This window comes from Amblyomma maculatum, chromosome 2 (assembly GCF_055883805.1).
Source record: "Amblyomma maculatum isolate TAMU_Amacu chromosome 2, ASM5588380v1, whole genome shotgun sequence".
Classification (NCBI taxonomy): Eukaryota; Metazoa; Arthropoda; class Arachnida; order Ixodida; family Ixodidae; genus Amblyomma; species Amblyomma maculatum.
The window spans coordinates 74,942,962-74,962,103 of record NC_139345.1 but is presented as its reverse complement, the minus strand read 5'-3'; the positions used below and the strand labels follow the sequence as shown (position 1 = coordinate 74,962,103).

General features: G+C 46.4%; 1 protein-coding gene and 1 pseudogene across 1 annotated transcript in view; both read right to left on the bottom strand.

Moving 5' to 3' along the window:
* The window catches only part of LOC146199033 (tyrosine-protein kinase JAK2-like), a 63,689-nt gene that overhangs the window by 30,614 nt on the left and 13,933 nt on the right, over positions 1–19,142 (bottom strand). The window contains exons 9-13 of the mRNA XM_084594515.1: positions 12,043–12,281; positions 7,488–7,700; positions 4,254–4,375; positions 4,024–4,168; positions 173–329 (exon numbers count right to left, since the gene is read on the bottom strand). Of these exons, the coding sequence (XP_084450641.1) occupies positions 173–329; positions 4,024–4,168; positions 4,254–4,375; positions 7,488–7,700; positions 12,043–12,281 (876 nt within the window). The remainder of the gene's footprint in view (positions 1–172; positions 330–4,023; positions 4,169–4,253; positions 4,376–7,487; positions 7,701–12,042; positions 12,282–19,142) is intronic.
* Positions 1,195–1,847, bottom strand: LOC146199034 (protein GVQW3-like; annotated as a pseudogene).

Genomic DNA, 19,142 nt, shown 5'->3' with positions numbered 1-19,142 from the left:
AAGGAAAGCTTACTTCAGAGCACTCCTGCAAAAAAACGATATATATCAGCCACACTAACGAAAAACAATAAAATCTACATGACACAGCCCCAGCTTTTAAGTGCGAATTCCCATTGACAATCCTTCATGCTAGTGACCAAGGTCACACAAAACAAAGAGCTCAGATGATTACCCTCGTAAAAGATTTGGTTGATGTCCCGCATGATGGTCTGTGGTTGTGGCCGACTGTCTGGATCCAATGACCAGCATTCTTGCATCAGCAGGCAGATCGCATCATGGGTGTCAGCAGGGATTGGCAATCTCTCCCCTTCCTGGTACCTCATCGCTACCTAAATCCAAATTAAAGCAGTAGGGTTATTTTCAAAGTTAATGTTAATTTAACCAATGCTAAGTTAAGTGGTGCTTGCCAGGATTACAGTAACAAAGGGAATGAATTTATTCACTTTTTCTATATAATTTTTTAAATTCGGGCTCAATAAACAACCTCTAGTTCCCAAAGAAGCAGCAGCACATGTGACTAAAACCATTAAACTGTTGTTTTAGCACTATGCTTTGGTGGAACGTACTTAATCAAACATAGTAAAAGTCTCTCACATTGGTATGGACTTGTACGATTCAAGCTTCTAGTTAATCCAAATAAATTTCAAAATGTTAGTGGCCTCATGGCTGTTGTTGCAACAAACACATTTTGAAGACAGAGTATTTGAATGGCATTGACATACGAGGTCTGTTAGAAAACTCTCCGACCTTTGGCCGAAGCAAAAAAATATGGCATAACTGGAGCGTTGGAAGCCTAATCACCATCAATGTAGTCTCCTTGGGACTCCACACACTCCTACCAGCGGTGCTGCCATTGTTGGAAGCATTCCGAGAACGCCTCTTTCAGAATGGAGTTGAGCTCAGCTGTCATTGCAGCCATAATGTCCTCTCCTGTCTGAAATCACACTCCTTTCAATGGCTTCTTAATTTTAGGAAACAGCCAAAGTCCCAGGGGGCCATATCAGGAGAGTAAGGAGCCTGTTGAACTACAGTAGTATGGTTTTTCACCAAGAAAGTCTGAATCAAGTGCAAGGAATGTGCAGGAGCATTGTCGTGATGGATAAGCCAATTCCTGTTGACCACAGCTCCAGTCTCTTGTGCCGCACAGCATCATGTAAGCAATGGAGGACATCCCTGTAGGACTCTTTGGTGATTGTTTGACCCTGTGGTGCTTACTCGTGATGTACCACACTGTGGGAGTCAAAGTAAGCAGTCAACATCAATCTGACGTTGCTGCGCACTTGGTGGACCTTCTTTGGTCTTGGTGATGTGGAATGCTTCCACTGTGACAAATGGGATTTGGTTTCTAGGTCGTACCCGTACACCCAAGACTTGTCATCAGTGATTATGGTGTTCATGAAGTTGGGATCACTGTTTGTGGCATCCAGCATGTCCCGTGAGACTTTAACATGAAGTTGCTTTTGCTCCACCGTGAGCAGCTTCGGCACTAATTTCACCGCAACTCTCTTCATGGTCGAATCTGCAGTGATAATGGTATGTGCAGAAAGAATTCCAATGCCCACCTCGTCTGCAATTTCTCGAATAGTCACACGACGGTCCCGCATCACCACAGCATTCACTTCAGAAATAACCTGGTCATTTCAGCACATAATTGGTCAACCGGAGCGGGGCTCACTCTTCATTGACGTGCGGCCGTCTTTAAACCAGTTGTACCACTGCTTAATCTGTGTGCTGCCCATAGCATCGTCACCGAAAGCCGTCTGAATCTTCCGAATGGTTTCCACTTGGCTGTCGTCCAGTATCTCGCAAAATTTGATCCAGTAGCCCTGCTCCAGTCGCTCCGCCATTTTCCTTGAAATAAAAAAAACGACGAGAGCACTGCGCACTACCTCACTCAAACGCTGCGTCCCAGCAACTGACACTATCGGCAGGTGGGAAAAAATTACCGCATGCGCACGAAGGCTCAAGGTCGGCTGATGCAAGTGCGCTTGTTTCATATCTATCAGAGTTCGCAAAAATAAATAGGGTCGGATACTTTTCTAACAGACCTCGTATATTTCATGCTTTTTGCACTCTTCGATAATGTTCGTATGGCAAGAAAACAGCTTTTATGGTCACTAGATATCTGGTAAAAGCATCATAAGGCCACGAATAAGCAAATCAAGAATTTCTAGCCGCAGCATGGAAATGAAACCTGCGTCTGCAATGGCTCCAGTTGCCTCGCTGCGATGGCTCAGTGGTTAGGGCGCACAACTGCTGAACCCGGTCCAATCCCGACAATCGCATTTTGATGGAGGTGAGAAGCAAGGTGCTCATGTACTGTACAATGTCACTGCACGTTAAAGAACTCCAGGTGTCGACACTTCCGGAGTCCTCAACTATGGCATCCCTTACAGCCTGAGTGCCTCGGCAACAGCTATGATTTACTCAGACAGATTCCATCAACCTTTTCATTTTCTGTGGCTTCCTTCTAGCATGTACCTCGGTGAAGAAAGTATGAAACAATGTTATGGAGAGGTGTCACGAAGAACCGTGTCCTGCAGATTTAAACTCAACAACCTGAGACTGGAAGGCTACTTACAGTACTAGATGCACTCTCTCAGTGACATTTTCACTAATACCATTGATTGCCACACTTTGTCAGAGAGCTTACCCTCAAGAAAGCATTGTTCTAGTATGTGGGCGAAATAGAGAGTGAATAGAGAACTGTAGCTTTAGATGGCCACAGGCACTATCTTCTCAGAAGGGAGTGAAGGAGACAGGGACTTGGTATGAAGTAGTGCAATCTTGTATGTGGCGTCAGTCACTGGACATGTGGTAAGGGCAAAATCTTGGAAAGATGACTTAACGCTTATTACGAGTGACAATGTGGCAGCACAGAGCCTCATTGTGTGTGCCCTTATGCACACCACATAGCATACATTGCGCTAAGACAATGCACACATTTCATTCTATCTAATATAGCGCTGGCCTGTCACTCCGGCAGTTTGTCCTCAGCTTCCCCGGCAAGTACACTTCATGTTCGGTTCATAAGAATGTAGCTGAGAGCTTTGAGACTTCATCGGTATATCCGTCAAATAAGGAATTCGCATTCCTCGATGATCATAGCATGAGCATGTGACTGTTCCCTTCTTATTTCTCATTTTTGAGGTGCTTTCTTCTATATTTATTCTTCCATACTCCAAATAAAATTCGGTTGCAAGTCAGCGCTGTGTCCTGTGTCTCTCTCAGGTCCCCATCTTTTCTGTACTTCAGGCTTCAGCGAAATGGGCAAACTCTACCAACTAGTCGAAGAAACAGACTTGCTGAAGTACCCAGCCCCTTCACCAAAACATGTTACAGGGAGTACTTTACAAATATAGCTATGCTCCACTGTGTGAAACTCAACAACTTGAGGCGGCTTGAAGGCAGCTGAAGCACACACTATCTCAGTGTTGTCATTATGACCACTGACTGTCACATCACAGCATGTGTGGCTCACAAAATGATAAATGTTCCACAAAATTTGCCCCAACACCCTTAAGCGAATGATACTTTCTTTTTATGAAAAAGAGAAGAAAAAAAGTGGCACAAATGGCATTCTGCATTGCAAGTGTTCCTACCAAAGACATAGGCCTGAAATGCAATTCCAGAAACAGGTTTCAACATTTTCAAAGATATAGTATTGCTCTTACCATATGCTGAGTGTAGTCACTTGGTCAAGCGTATAGCCTAACAGCAGATGACGTTCATTCTTCCATACGACAGAGCAAAGCATATTTTTACACATGCTGCACTGTCGCACACCTCTTGTCGTCGTTTCATCAACCCTCAAAAATCATTAGCATGGGCACTGCATGCACACAGCTTGTTGATGTTGTACGCAGAGCACTGTAAACATACAGTCCCCAATACGGCATCTGTCTATTGCATCTTGGGCTAAGACATTGAAATCAGTAGCATAAAGTATTTTTAAAAAGATCACACACAAATAACTGAATTGAAGGAGTCACAACTACAGACACTAACACCACGGTATCTCACCTCTGTGACTGGCACTCCAGCCATTGGTGGCTCCCCATAGCTGAATATTTCCCAAAGAGTAGTTCCAAAGGCCCATGTATCTGCCTTGATTGATGATTTAGCCATATTCAAATTGTGATGAAATTCTGGTGGGATCCAATGTATGCTGCAAAAGAGATGTTATGAGTGAGCTAGTAATTATCGGTTACGATCCAACGCTGATCCAGTGGAAAAGAACTGACAAAACTTACTCATCATCCATGTAGAAAAGCAGACCAGGGTCTGAGAGTTTAACACAGAATGCATTGGCCTCATGTTTAGAAACGAGGATGTTTCGGCATCTGATCTTCCCATGAACGCACCCTTGTTCCTCCTGCACAATGTTGGCAGAAATCACACAATGTTATTCAGAAGAAAAAAAAATATCTAGATACGAGCAAGTGACTCATTGTGCCACAGTGCTAAAAAAAATTATGCCGGCACTAGACCCAGAGACCCTGTGAATGAACAATAAAAAAAAAATAATAAAACTGCTAAAAAGAGGGAGAGAGACATTTAAACTCTCCCAAAGTGGTGTGACCTCAAAGCAGTCTAAATAATGCTAGGAAAAGGTAGTTTGTGATTACTACTACAACATATCTGTCTTTAGATGCGAAACTCACTTCCAATTACAAACAGCAGGTCCTTTTGCCCTCTGACGCCATATTCTGTACATGGCTGACTCAGTGCCAAAAATACCTCTTTGGGATAACCTCTAGAACACCTGGCATGCAATGGACCAAGTGTGAAACTAAAATGTCATCAAACATTAAGAAAGAGTATATAAGTGCGTGTGTCAGCACTCTTCACATTGTGAACAGAAGGAATAATTACCAGCTTTTTTTTACTGCCAAGAGAAGATATACAGAAAGAACCCATTAATTTCAACTTCAAGTGACCGGAAAATAGTTAGAGTCATCTGAAGTTTGAATTACAGAATGACGTCGAAAGATCTGACAAGAACAACTGAGCAATGCTTGCATGCTTTTTAGTTAGCGTTTCCATCACTGCTTTATTTACTGCGTGCACACAGCTGGGAGTGTCAAAGCATAACTGCTTGGAAATCCTTCACGGTGCTATACAATAGCAGTGATGCCCCTTTCCAAGTAGGCTGCAGTGCATTTGAAGCAGCTTTACTGCACTACGTGTGAACAGCACTGGATGAGTGCACAGCCATGGCACAGTGGAAAAATTATGTACATGTAAGCTAGGAAATTGTGCAGTGCCACCAATCAACGTCCAAAACAGCCCACAGGTTGGTTCAGTTGGTTGGCTGATGTGCAGCCAATAGCCGCCGTTGCCCTGATCTGGCTCGAAGCCAGTAAAAGTGAAATTGAAGCTAAGTAGTCAGCCTATTATCAAACACATGTCCATGTGTTTTTTGTCGGATATGCCACTGCACAGACATCAGAGGTCCCTGTTGAGCACAGCCCACAGCTCTGCACAGCACACAGTTTAGGTTTGATGAGGATTATGATGACCACTTACTACCGTGGCAGTCATAACTGGATGCAGGCCACCTAATTAACTGGCACAAGACCCATACCATCTGCCCGCATTGGCCGGGACCATTGCTAACAGTTAGAATTATGCATACTCTCGAATTAATGACAGTAGAATTACCAAGAGTTTTCTCATTGGCCGCATTGGCCGGGACCATGCTAACAGTTAGAATTACGCATACTCTCGAATTAATGACAGTAGAAATACAGAGTTTTCTCATTAGCTCATCTCAGAGGTCACTTGGAGCCAGCAGAAGATGCCCTCAACACCCCAGCTGCCACACCAGCCATGGCGCTAGTTTTGATATTTACCCATTCCATACTCATTCCTCTATGGTTTTACCAACTTTGACCTTCTCTTCCTGTTCTGGAAGTAACACAGCTTCCCGACTACACCCTTCTACCACAGGGGAGCTTAACTGGCCATGTGTTGGTCGCCAGACCCCTCATGTGCAATGGCACTTAGTTTGAATTATCCGTGGTGGAACAGACCCCCGTTCGGATTAATGACCTTTGTTTATTCACAGAATTCTAAAGAGTATGGTTAGACCAAGTAATACAGTTCAAATAGTCTGAAAATTTGAATTATTCAAGTTTCAATTAACGAGCTCTCACTGCAATTATGAAATGCTTGCATTTGGCCACCTCATACCTGGTACATTTTGTGGTACTCCTATTGAAAATTATCTGCCTCCATAGCTAATATATAAATCATTGGGTTTCCATCCTAAAGATGGATTAGATGACTAAACGCTGCTATTCAAATGCTCAAAACGTGGAAATTCTTCACTTTACGGGACAAACAGGTATATATTGGTTTCCATTCCAAATGTTGCAGCAGTTTTGCTAAAGCCATTTATCAATACCCACAAAATGTGAAGTCAGTCGGACCCGGATATATCGAATTACTGCTTTTATCGAACTGTTCAAATGTCCCCTTGAAGATTCTATGCAAAAGTTTAGCCGTGTTGGTTGCATTTATAGAACTCTCAATAATGGAACATTCGATAACTGCGCACCATGCCCCTGCGAAGAGTGCTTTTCCTAACTGCACTCTTGTGATAACTTTGTGCACATGGAGTAAGGTAGGCTGAGTGTCCTTGGACACTTACTGGAGGCCAAAATGCTGTAAAACCACATAAAGAGTTAACGTCAAGCCCACTTGAAAACGGCAGATTTAGTTTGGTGTGTTTGTTCTAAATGTGACACAGTGCACCAGTCATTGTGCTATAAAGCCAACCTAGCTGATTATTTGCGGTGGCTCTAACATGGCCTGCTCTGCTGCGGAAAGCAACGCAGTAATCAAATGTACCCAACTTTGAGTTATTGTTGCATTTACGGTGTACCAGTAACAGTAGTAACAGTATCAGACCTCTTGCAATCGGCAATAGTTTTTCCCAAAGCACCAAACACTCTGCAGCTTTGATACGAGCTCCAGATCCAACAGCACCTGTGTCCCACAATGCAAGACGTGAGCAGTAAAAGCTCCGATTCTCTGATCTAGTCCATGAAGCGGTATGCGAGGGTGCGCCCAGTACGCGAGGTGCCACTCGGCGCGGGGGTGTGTGCGCGTATGCTTCGAAAGGTCAGCACACTCGCGGCAAGCGGTGCGCTGCATTATGTTGGTGGGCAGCATGTTGCCGCAGGAAGCACGCCGCTACCCTACTTCTGTGGTTACAGAGAAGCTCATCTCTTGGCACACTTCATATATTGAATCATCGATACATAAGAGCAATATTGCCATCCCTTCCAAGTTCAACAGATTCAGGTTTGACTGTATTGCGAGTCCTAAAAGCTTCGCACGTTTTCCATACCAGCCGTCGGAGAGATGCTATATTATAGAAATGCAGATATAAAAAATGTGGCAGTTGTCAATGCAAATGAAGTTACACTGCAGGCAACACACTTCACGGTGGTACCAAGCTCAATAAGTCTAGAGCTCACCAGGTACCAGAGGGCCCGAGCAAGCCCTTTGGCTGCTTCCACCAAGTCGACAGCTTGCAGTTGAGACTTGTGCCGATGCAAGTAGACATCCAGGGAACCCAAAGGCAGAAATTCACACACGAGGCCAAAGCTACCCGAGTGTACCATGCCCAGGGAGTTCACGATGGCATCACACTGCCAGAACAGCATCCGGTCGCACTGCACCATGAACTCCTGGACGCACAATTATATGCGGTCATTAGACAATACAAGCAGAAAGAGGCACGCCACCTCGCAATTCATATCTGGACCCTGAGTGCTGCATTGACAGGCCTGCCCCAACTAGCCTCGCCTAAAGAGGTGCAGGGCTGCAAATGATGATCACCCAGTTTGCACTACAGCATGCGATGGTAATAAGGAGATGATGAAAAAGTAGACATAAAACCATGCCTGCTGGCTTCCAAAGGTTCAGTACTTAAAATAAGTTCTCACACAGTAAGCATATACACCTCCCTCACTCCACAACATCGCAAAGATGCAGTGACACCAGTGTCAGTAGCAACTTTTGCACGTTTTGTAAAGAGGCATTTTTGACGACATGAAGGTGGAATAAAAATTATGTCTCAAGTATCCGAGCATTCGATTAATATGAAGGGGCCAAGTAAGATCCGACGTTATATGTATTCCAAGGTAATGGTAGGATGTTACAAACTCAAGCGTAGTATTACCAAGATGATAGATTGCTAGGCGTGACTCAGTACGCGATACATGTTAAGTGTTAAGTTAAGTGTCATGCTGTTAAGTGTCATAAGCCAGTGGTTGCACCAATCAATGATAATGTTAAGATCGGTCTGCAGTGTGTTAACATCCTGGTCGTTAGTGATTTCTCGAAGCACTACACAGTCATCGGCAAACAAGTAAATGTTATAGGTGACATGCTGTGGTAGGTTGTTAATATACCTAGATTAGGAAAAAGAGAGGGCCCAAGACAGAGCCTTGAGGCACTCCAGAGTGGACTAAACAACTAGATGAAGTACTATGATCGTTACAAGTTACAAACTGAGAACGGTGACAAAGGAAGTGTTCAAGCAACGTTAGGATTTTGGTATCAAGGTTAAGTTGCCCTAATTTTGAAAGTAGAAGCTTGAGGCAAATTTGTCTCAGCCCTTCGAAAAGTCTAAGAAAATGCAATCGGCAAGCGAACAGCGGTCAAGAATTAGATGGAGCTTATGCGTAAACTTAATTAGCTGTGTTTCACAGGAGAGTATTTTTCGGAAGCCATGTTGTGCACGTAAGAAAAATGTATTTGTTTTAAGAAAATTGAAAATTTCAGAGGATAGATTGTGCTCTAAGATTTTACATGGAATGCTAGTTAGCGATATTGGGCGGTAGTCACCGTATTTACACGATTGTAAGTCGACCCCCCAAATCGCATGTTCCGGAAAGAAAAAAGAAAAAACATACCACGGTGGATGCTCTCGACAACGAAAATTTATTGCCTGGCTGTGCAACTTGTCTCCACTTCAAATCGCGCATTTCGGTGATATACGCGGCAAGCTTGGCCTCCAGCTCTAGATAGCATACCAACTGTATCCCTTGGAATCCTCTTCACTTGGCATCACAGTTGAAAATTTTGTCTCGCTGCCACTCCCGCATAATCCGTTAAAAAGCTTCGAGCTTGCAACCCACAGCGCAGTTGTTTCTTCGGCATAAATGATAGCCACCTCCTTGAACGCTGCACGGAACAAGCACCGAATGCTTCTTGGACTGGAGTGCTCGGGACAAAGCATGTAGCCGATCGTAAAGTCAAAAGTGCAAATGCGCAATGAGCACGAGCTCAACGATTAATCAGTGTTGGCTCTTCCATTAACCATCGACACTCCTTAAAAGTGCCTCCGTGTCACATGACTCAATGAGTGCGAGCTCAACGATTAATCAGTGTTGGCTCTTCCATTAACCATCGTAACTCCCTAAAAGTGCCTCCGTGTCACATGACTCGATGCGACTGACGTGCAAAAAGGAAGCATCACCGCAATTCGAAAAGCGGTTCTTCCGTAAACTATCGACACTCCCGCAACTGCAGTTTGTGCTGCGTGGTAAAAGTTAAAGAAGAAAGATTCTTCCCGAGAAGCACGCACAGTAACTGAATGTTGCATTGAAAGCCGTAGAGCAAACAAATTCGCCGTAGCCTCTCTGATATGGTTCTTGTCTTGTTCTTGTTAACAGTGCCATGCTTTGGTTTCGATTGTAAGTCGGCCCCCCTGCTTCGGATTTTCGAATTTTAAAAAGGGGTCGACTTACAATCTTGTAATATACGGTATATGGGGAAGCAGTACTACCTGATTTATGAAATGGTAACACCGTCCAAACTCTCCAGTCTTCGGGCATATCACCTGTGTCAATGGATTGTTGAAAAAACTAATAACAAACAGCGAACAAGGTTGACGCTTAAACTTGCAGATACCTTTAAAGACTCAACAACTACTATCAACAACAATGGCACCCATTGGCAAATAATTGTAGGATGGTGGATTTGATAGCAGTGAAACATTATAGAGTACAAAATTTTTGCAAAACACACTATTGAAAACGGACAGGCAATCAGGTGCAATGACAGAAGTTCCACTAGATTCAGTCAGCGTAATAGCAGTTTTTGACGGAGGGCTAACCAGGCACCAGAATTTTTCAGGATTATCACTGAGCATACAAGGTAGAGTGGTCTGTATGAAGTGATTTCTAGCTTCCTTTAGTGCCACAGTTTGTTTCGTTAGCTTCTTTATATGCTGTCCAACGGTCCTCAGAAGGAGCCGATTTTGCCGCATGATAGAGGCACTTTTTTCGGTTCAAAAACCTGCCCAAGTTACCATTTATTACGCGCTTCGGTATGTACTTTTTGGTTAGGTTGTTCAATTTTGGTTTGAAAATGTTCCAGTTTACATTCACGGTCTGGTAAAAAGCATTTGCCATAAATAAGTCAAGGAGTGTGGAAAGCTCTTCGTTAATTCCAAGTTAGCTCTGCTGTAGTCGCGAATGCTTTTGACAGCATTACTTCTTTTAGCTTTGGCGACTTATTTCAAATGCTAGCAGTAAGTGGTCACTTAAACCAGGCAAGTAAGATATCGGCGACACCAGATATGGACACGTGGTTAGAATAAGATGAAAGGTATTCAAGCTATTATTAACTGACCTGGTGGGTTTGGTAACGAGTTTAGAGAAAGAAAACAAAGATCTAAGAAGTCACTACTCTGGAATGAAAAAGGAGTTTACGACAGGTACTTGTGATGACCACGAAATGTTATCAATGTTGAAATAAACTAAAAGAATATTTCAGCAGCAGGATGGCGTGTTGATACTTGTTGATACTTACTAGGCTGTAATAAGACCCAGCCAAAACTAAGCATACCATCTATAAACATCAGCAAAATTGGCCAAAAAGTTGGTTGGTTTCACAGGGTTCGAATGTCCAAGAGTGACTCAGGCTATGAAGGATGCCATAGTGGTGAGCTCCGGACACCATATTTACTCCTGTAATGAAGCCACCTTTTTTTTTCTTAAATTTGACATCAATCAGTTTATGGGAAGTTTCATTACAGGGGTGAAAAAAACACATGTTTTGCAAGGGTTGAAAATTCATATCATACTATTAATTCATACATCTACCATCAAGAACAAAGCATGATCAGCCATGATTGTGTCACCGTTTTTAGCATTGCTTGCTTCAAAAGGTGTTAGCTGTTAGTGCGATTTGATGATCGTGCAATGATGGATCATGTTGACCAATTGATATGAAATAAAATGAACATGCTCAACACCAGGCTTTTTAGGTATTGTAGGATGGGGGATTATTCGAGGTACTGGGACTCGAAAAGCAGCGGCGGGAACAATCCGTGTACAGGCAGGACAAACACATGCAGCGATAGCAATGCCACTCAGGACAGCACTCAGAATCTTCTTCCTCATCTTGAAAAGTTCTTCGTGTTACAGCATACACTCGCGGAACAGAACAGACAGCAGCCCATTAAGAAAAGCACTGCTGCCTGTGCTCCTGTCAAGGGTCAGCAGCCTCTTGGTGCTCTTTCATATTCATCAAAAGTGCCCTCCTTGCAGAACCTCGTCAAAAAAATAAACATGTTACAAGGTTGTCAATGCATGGTTTCTTTGCACTGCGCTGTGCCCTGTGACAACAGCACAAAACTTACGGAGCAAGAAAAGCTAACTCCTTTTTTTTTTTTATAAAGGCAATTTTCCAATGTCAAAAGTCGGGGGGGGAGGGGGAGGGGGGGGGGGGGGGGGGGGTAAATGTGGTACAGTAATTTCGACCATCAGGAGCTTCTTGATGTGAACTTACACTGTACAGTACACGGGCATGTTGCACTTTGCCTCCATCGAAACGTGGCTGCTGCAGCTGGGATTGAACCTGGCTCCCCCAGCTCAGTAAGTGAAAGCCCCAAACACTAAACCACCACAGTGAGGGGCCGAAAAGTAAGCTCAGGACCTTAGTGTGGCTGTAAAACTGCTTCACCGAAACAGCGGCACATCAAAGTAGTCACATACAATGGGCACAGCCAGAAATTACCTTGAGATGGCTGTCTTCAAGGTGCGTCTTCAGGGCTTTCACAGCAACTTCTCGGTACTGACCTCTGTCCCGGTGCAAGTACGCCCGGCGTACTACAGTGAACTTGCCAGGCAGTTCATCTTTGCGATTTTCTGTGAACACTAATGCCCCAGAGTGGATGCACTCCCGCGACTCCCGTTTCTGAGTCAACTTTTCCGCGTCAAGAGCAGGTGGGCGGCACAAAAGCAGCTGCGTTTTATCTGCAGAGAAGACAAGGCCCATTCCCCGGGAATCAACTGGGCAAGCTCAACGCGCAAGACTTTACACCGCGCTTCAAAAAGAATTGAGGTCAGTCAGTGTAAGCAAAGTTGTTAATGGCAATGTCCTTATGCACTACAGTGAAGTAAAAGCACATTACAGAGAGAAGCGAAATGCAAAAAAAAAGAAAAAAAAAATGTTTCATAACTTAACAATTCCACGAGCTAAAAATTAGCTCCAAAAATAAAAGCCCCTGTTATACGCCATGGTGGGTCAGTGGTTAAAAGGCTCAGCTATTGACTGGAATAAACCCAGGTTCGAGCCTGACCACTGCGGTGCGCATTTCCCAGGAACAGGGACGCAAAATACACCCCTGTGCTGTGCTATGTTAGCACACGATAAAGAAGTCAAAATTATTTGGAGTCCCTTCACTGCAGTACCATTTTCTTTTTTGACTCCCGTCTTCCCTTCCCCCACAGTATGTTTCAGGTGTTCACCAAGAAGCCACATATACGGCGCCTTTCTTTTTCTCAAAAACCGAAGCTAGAACATTTGTAGTAAATTGCAATTACCACTAACAGGAATAGCTAGCACATCCCCTTTCTTACAACTCAAGTTACCTAGATATGAAGCGAAGCGAGATAAGCTTGTTAAGCCAGTTTAGCAAACTCAATGCAAACTGAGGCAAATTAACGTTTCTTTATAGTAGTCAACCAAGTGCCAGCACCTTATCACAAGCCTGGGAGTCATAGTAACTTTTTCATGCCTGCACCATGAAAATCTAAGAAGCCTAGTTAGATTCAATTCTTCATGATTAGCTACCGATTATCTCCAGCTGCCCTACAGTAAAAATTCTAGGGAGCACTTTGGATCACTAAACTGAAATGAGGCGAAAGCCTCTATCGCACAGTGGTCCGAAGCAGCCCTCCACTGTAGCACCTCTTTCTCTCTGTTTTCACTTCCACCATTGTGGTGACGCGATAGCGTAAGCTCAGTTCAGTTCAGTTCAGTCGTGTCCGACTCTTTGTAACCCTATGGACCATGTCACGCCACGCTTTCCTGTCTCTATCTTCCTAACATCACATAACTTCATCTGCAGCACCTCAAGGATGCCATCTAACCATCGTGTTCGCTGCCTACCCTTTCTCCGGCGACCTCAACCTTTCCCAACATTAAATCTTTCTCCAGCGACTCCTCTCTTCTCATCAGATTACCAAAGTAGCTGAGCTTTAACTTTAGAATTTAACCCTCCTATGAGCACTCAGGGTTTATGGTCGACAATATCGACTGATTTGATCTGCTACCAGCCAACATATAAAGCACCGCTTTAACCGAGCCACATGAATGTGCCAGCATGGCCTAAGGATAGCGTGGATGCAAGAGTCTTGGCAGACTGATTCTGATATCACCCTCCCACATAAAAGGAGAGCTGAGTTGGCAGCCCCTGCCAAACGTAATGTCAGGAAGCCCTACATTCAGTACCGCCTCCCACGTAATGAAAGAGTTACTGACGGCACGACCCGTGAGAATGAGCCATTAAAGGATAAGTCTACTGACTAAAAAAAACCTAAAGAAGCAGCAATGACTAGAAGTCGTAGGACACGTGAGTTCCCATTAAATTGCCTTCCCAAATGACCAGTCACAAATTACCTTGAACAGCTGCGAAGAAAAAGAAGAGGAAGAAGAAGAAGATGAAGAATGCTCGGTCACCTGTAGCTAATGCTTTCGCTCCATGTTCGGTTCAGCAGCGTTTAACCCTTCTGGTTTGAGCATGGTTTAAGCATAAGTGAAAGGTGGGCATTAAATAAAAAGCTGACTGGCACAAGAAAAAAACAAAACAAAAAACAAATGCTTACAAAAGTGAACTATAAATGATAATATTGTACTGTGATAGTCAGCATTTCAGCCATCGACATGCACCAGTGCGTTGTGCGACGAAGACAAAGAAGAAGTACGCTGGGCTCGCCGTTGCAAGGTCCTGTCCTCACAGCTCTCCATCTGAGCGTCAATAAACGCCCTATTACAATTGGCGGAGGTGCCGGAAACGATCCCATCCAAACTGGAACTGCGAAGCCGTACACTACCCTCTACGACCGCCATGCAAGACGAGTCCACTTCGACGCTGCCAGCCGTTCCACCCACGATCATGTGTTCTGGCGTCGTGCGCCAGCGTGACCCTTGCCTCTTCAGTGGCACGGCCGATCAAGATGTCGACGACTGGCTGTCATCATATGAAAGAGTAAGCAGCTACAACAAGTGGGATGACTCATACAAGCTCAGTAACGTCATATTCTATCTGACGGACGTGGCGAACCTCTGGTTTCGCAACCATGAGGCTGACCTGTCATCTTGGTCGACATTTAAAAAGAATTTCGCGGAAGTGTTTGGCCGCCCGGCAGTGCGTAAGCTTCGTGCCGAACAACGTTTACAAGATCGTGTTCAGCGCGCTGATGAGAACTTTACCAGCTACATAGAAGACATCGTTGATCTCTGCAAACGAGTCGACCCGGCCATGCCGGAAGCGAACAAAATCCGCTACATCCTCGAGGGCATTTCTGAGGACGCCTTCCAGATGCTGGTAGCGAAAGATCCCACCAGCGTTAGTGAACTCGTGAAGCTTTGCCAGAGCTACGACGAGCTCCGCAAGCGGCGCGCTTCTAGGCGCCGCTCCAGTGTGTGCGACGAAGGCGTATCCGCATTAGCCCTGGGTGGTTCGCCAACTTCTGAAGGGAGCCCGCTGAATCAAAAGATCAAAGGTTTTATTCGTGAAGAGGTCGCACGTCAAATCTCACTCCTTCCCCATTTTCAAGACTCGGGCCGCCTCGTTCCTGAACTGGCTCCATCTCTGGCCCCTACTATACGCCGTGTCGTGCAAGAACACGTCGCTGATGTCTTGCCGTCCAACCCCGTGGTGCCGCCTGTGACGGCACCTCTCACGTATGCCCAAGTAACGGCTAGGCCACCACTTTCGCCCACGTCTGGCTCCTATGTGCAGATCCCTGCCTACCGTTCACCGCCGCATGCTGAGCCTTTGTTCCAAGCCCCACCCTCAAGGTTCCGCCCACATCCTATGAAACCTTGGCGTACTACGGACAACCTTCCGATTTGCTATGCCTGCGGTCGGCCGGGCCATGTTGGACGCCTTTGTCGCCAGCACCTCCAACCTTCACAGCCTGACATTCGACTTTATTCGTACGATACCGACTCAGGCTCGCAAATGATTCCGCCCGGTTCTCAATTTGTCTCACAAGATCGCCAAACCTATGCCACTTGTCGATCACATTCTCCTCGGCGCCGATCGCTTTCTCCAATGCTGCGACGTTCTACCAGCACCGTTGAGGAAAACTAACAGTCGCAGTTCTGGGGGCAAGAACTGCGCTTGTTTCGAATTCCTCAAGTCCTCCGTTTCATCCTGCTAATGTTATCAAAGTTTCTGTAGAAGGCGCCACAGTTCTCGCTCTCGTCGATACCGGTGCAGCCGTCTCCGTCATCAGTGAAGCGCTCTGCCGTCGAATTCGCAAAGTGACCACTCCGATTTCCGACTTTTCGCTCCGCACCGCCTCATCACAGCACATTCACCCCTCCGCATCTTGCACAGCCCGTGTGCTCATTCAAGACGTCTTGTACCCCATAGAGTTTATTGTTCTGCCGAACTGCTCGCATGATATCATCCTCGGATACGATTTTCTATCGACTCATCAAGCCGTTATTGACTGTGCTCGTGCGCAAATTGCCTTCGCCCCCTTCTGTGATGCCCCCTTCTGTGATACCCCTCCCCGCACTGCAAAACTTCTCGTCGTCCATGACACCGACATTCCTCCGTTCTCTGCTGCCCTCGTACCACTGTCTTGTGAGTGGGTAACTCTTTGACTGCGATTTTTACACCTTCCGAAGCCACCTCCCGTCATCCCTGCCTCCTTTTTCCGTTCGCAGTTCTCGAAGTTCAAGACGGCAAGAGTGCACTTTACGCCTCGAACCCATTTTCTTGCCAGCAGTCCTGCTCCGTGGCGAATGCATTGGACGTCTTGAAGAGCTTGATCCCGGTCATATCACCACTCTTGCTGACTCAACCCCCTCCTTCGACGTTAGTCTGTGCTCTTGCGATGTTGCGACCGCTTTGACGCCTTCCGACGTTTTCCAACATGCTATTGATGCTGATCTTCCACTTGCGCAACGTGATCGACTTGTCGCCCTCTTGCAGAACTTCGCTTCTTCATTCGACCTTCCTCAAACTGACTTGGGCCGCACGTCTGTCGTAGAGCACACCATCGACACCGGTAAAACCGCACCTTTGCGCCAGCGCCCCTATCGCGTGTCGGCTTCGGAGCGCCAAGTAATTGCTGATCATGTGGACAACATGATCCGTCGTGGTGTCATTCGGCCATCCCATAGTCCCTGGGCATCTCCAGTTGTGTTGGTACCTAAGAAAGATGGCTCCTTCCGGTTTTGTGTCGACTACCGCCGGCTCAACAAGATCACGCGCAAGGACGTCTATCCTCTGCCACGCATCGATGACGCACTGGACTGCTTGCAGGGCGCCGAGTTTTTCTCCTCGTTGGATTTACGATCTGGGTACTGGCAGGTGCCAATGGATGACGCTGACCGCTCTAAAACTGCCTTCATCACACCAAATGGATTATATGAATTCAACGTCATGCCCTTTGGGCTTTGCAACGCCCCGGCCACATTTGAACGCCTCATGGACACTGTGCTTCGTGGATTCAAGTGGCGAACCTGTCTTTGCTATCTCGATATCGTAGTCTTTTCTACCGATTTTCAATCCCACCTGCTCCGACTGAAGGACGTTCTCACTTGTCTCGCTACCGCCGGCCTCCAACTAAATCTGAAGAAGTGCCGCTTTGCTGCTCGCCGACTAACTATTCTAGGTCATGTCGTTTCTAAGGATGGCATTCTTCCCGATCCCACCAAACTTCGTGCAGTTGCCGAATTCCCACGCCCAAAATCACTGAAGCAGCTACGAAGTTTCATCGGCCTGTGCTCCTACTTTCGCCGCTTCATCTTAAATTTCGCCTCTATTATTGCTCCTCTCATCCAGCTCCTCTCCGGCAGCTCCGACCTCTGCGCATGGACACCTACTTGTGATGACGCCTTCAACACTTTACGCCGTCTTTTGGTTTCGCCTCCCATCCTCCGCCACTTCGACCCAAATGCGCCAACTGAGATTCACACTGACGCTAGCGGTATTGGGATAGGCGCTGTTCTCACCCAACGCAAACCTGGTATCCGAGACTATGTGGTGGCGTACGCAAGCCGCACCTTGACCAAGGCAGAGTCCAATTATTCTGTTACGGAAAGAGAATGCTTGGCCATTATTTGGGCCATCGGCAAATTCCGTCCGTATGTCTATGGCCGACCATTTTATGTGGTCACTGATCATCACGCTCTGTGCTGGCTGGTGTCCCTCAAGGACCCGTCCGGCCGCCTTGCTCGCTGGGCTCTTCGCCTCCAAGAGTATGACATTCGTGTCATATATCGCTCAGGCCTCAAGCATACTGACGCGGACGCTCTTTCGCGCTCACCGCTGCCTCCCTCTTAGTTGTCTGATGAGATCTCCGCCTACGATTTGTCTTCGCTTGCCACTATCGACATGGCCACGGAACAGCGGCGCGACCCATGGATATCTACACTTCTGGACTTTCTTTCAAGTCACTCTCCAGGTCGTTTGTCTAGGGCGCTTGCCCGCCAAGCTCACCATTTTTCAATTCGTGACGGGCTGCTCTATCGCCGCAATTATCTTCACGACGGAAGGAAGTGGCTTTTAGTCATCCCCCGTCATCTCCGCGCCGAAATTTGTGCTGCTTTCCATACTGATCCCCAGTGCGCCCACGGCAGAGTGTTGAAAACCTACACGCGCTTGCGTCTACGCTTCTTCTGGCGTGGAATGTACCGCTTTGTCCGCCATTTTGTCCGCTCTTGCCAGTCTTGCCAACGCCGAAAAACTCCTCTCAAGTCTCCTGCTTCTTTGCAGCCGTTGCCCTGTCCTGCCCGTCCGTTTGATAGTGTTGGCATAGATTTATACGGTCCCCTCCCTACAACTTCAGCTGGCAACCGCTGGATTATCGTGGCAGTGGATCATCTGACCCGCTACACTGAGACATCATCATTGCCCTCTGTTTCCGCACGCGACGTGGCTGCCTTTATTCTGAAAAACCTGGTTCTTCGCCATGGTGCCTCTCGCGAACTGCTCAGTGATCGCGGACGCGTTTTCTTATCAGACGCTCTTGAGGCTCTCCTGAAAGAATGCCGCATCATACACCGCACCGCTACCTCGTACCACCCTCAGACGAATGGACTGACAGAACGTTTCAACCGCACTCTCGGTGACATGCTGGCTATGTACGTGAACACCGACCATTCCAATTGGGACCAAGTTCTACCGTTTGTAACTTACGCATATAACACTGCGGCACAGACCACTACTGGATTCTCTCCATTCTTTCTCCTTTACGGGCGCGAGCCACCCTGTACTATGGACACACTTTTTCCCTACCGCCCTGACGTTTCCGAATTTTCCCCGCTATCCGATGCCGTCACGTACGCAGAAGAATGCCGTCAGCTCGCCCGCTCTCTCACAACAGAAAATCAGTGGCAACAAAAATACCTCCGTGATACCGGCGAAGCTTCGTCATATCTCCCGAACTCTCTGGTGTGGCTCTGGGTGCCCTCCACAACCCCTGGCCTTTCAAAGAAATTTCTTGCTCGCTACCACCGGCCATATAGGGTCCTCCAGCAAACATCTGCGTAGTTGAGCCCGTCACGCCCTCTGCGGACTTGCGTCGCCGTGGTCGTGAAACAGTTCACGTGAACCGATTGAAGCCATTCTATGACCCCGCTGTGCTTTC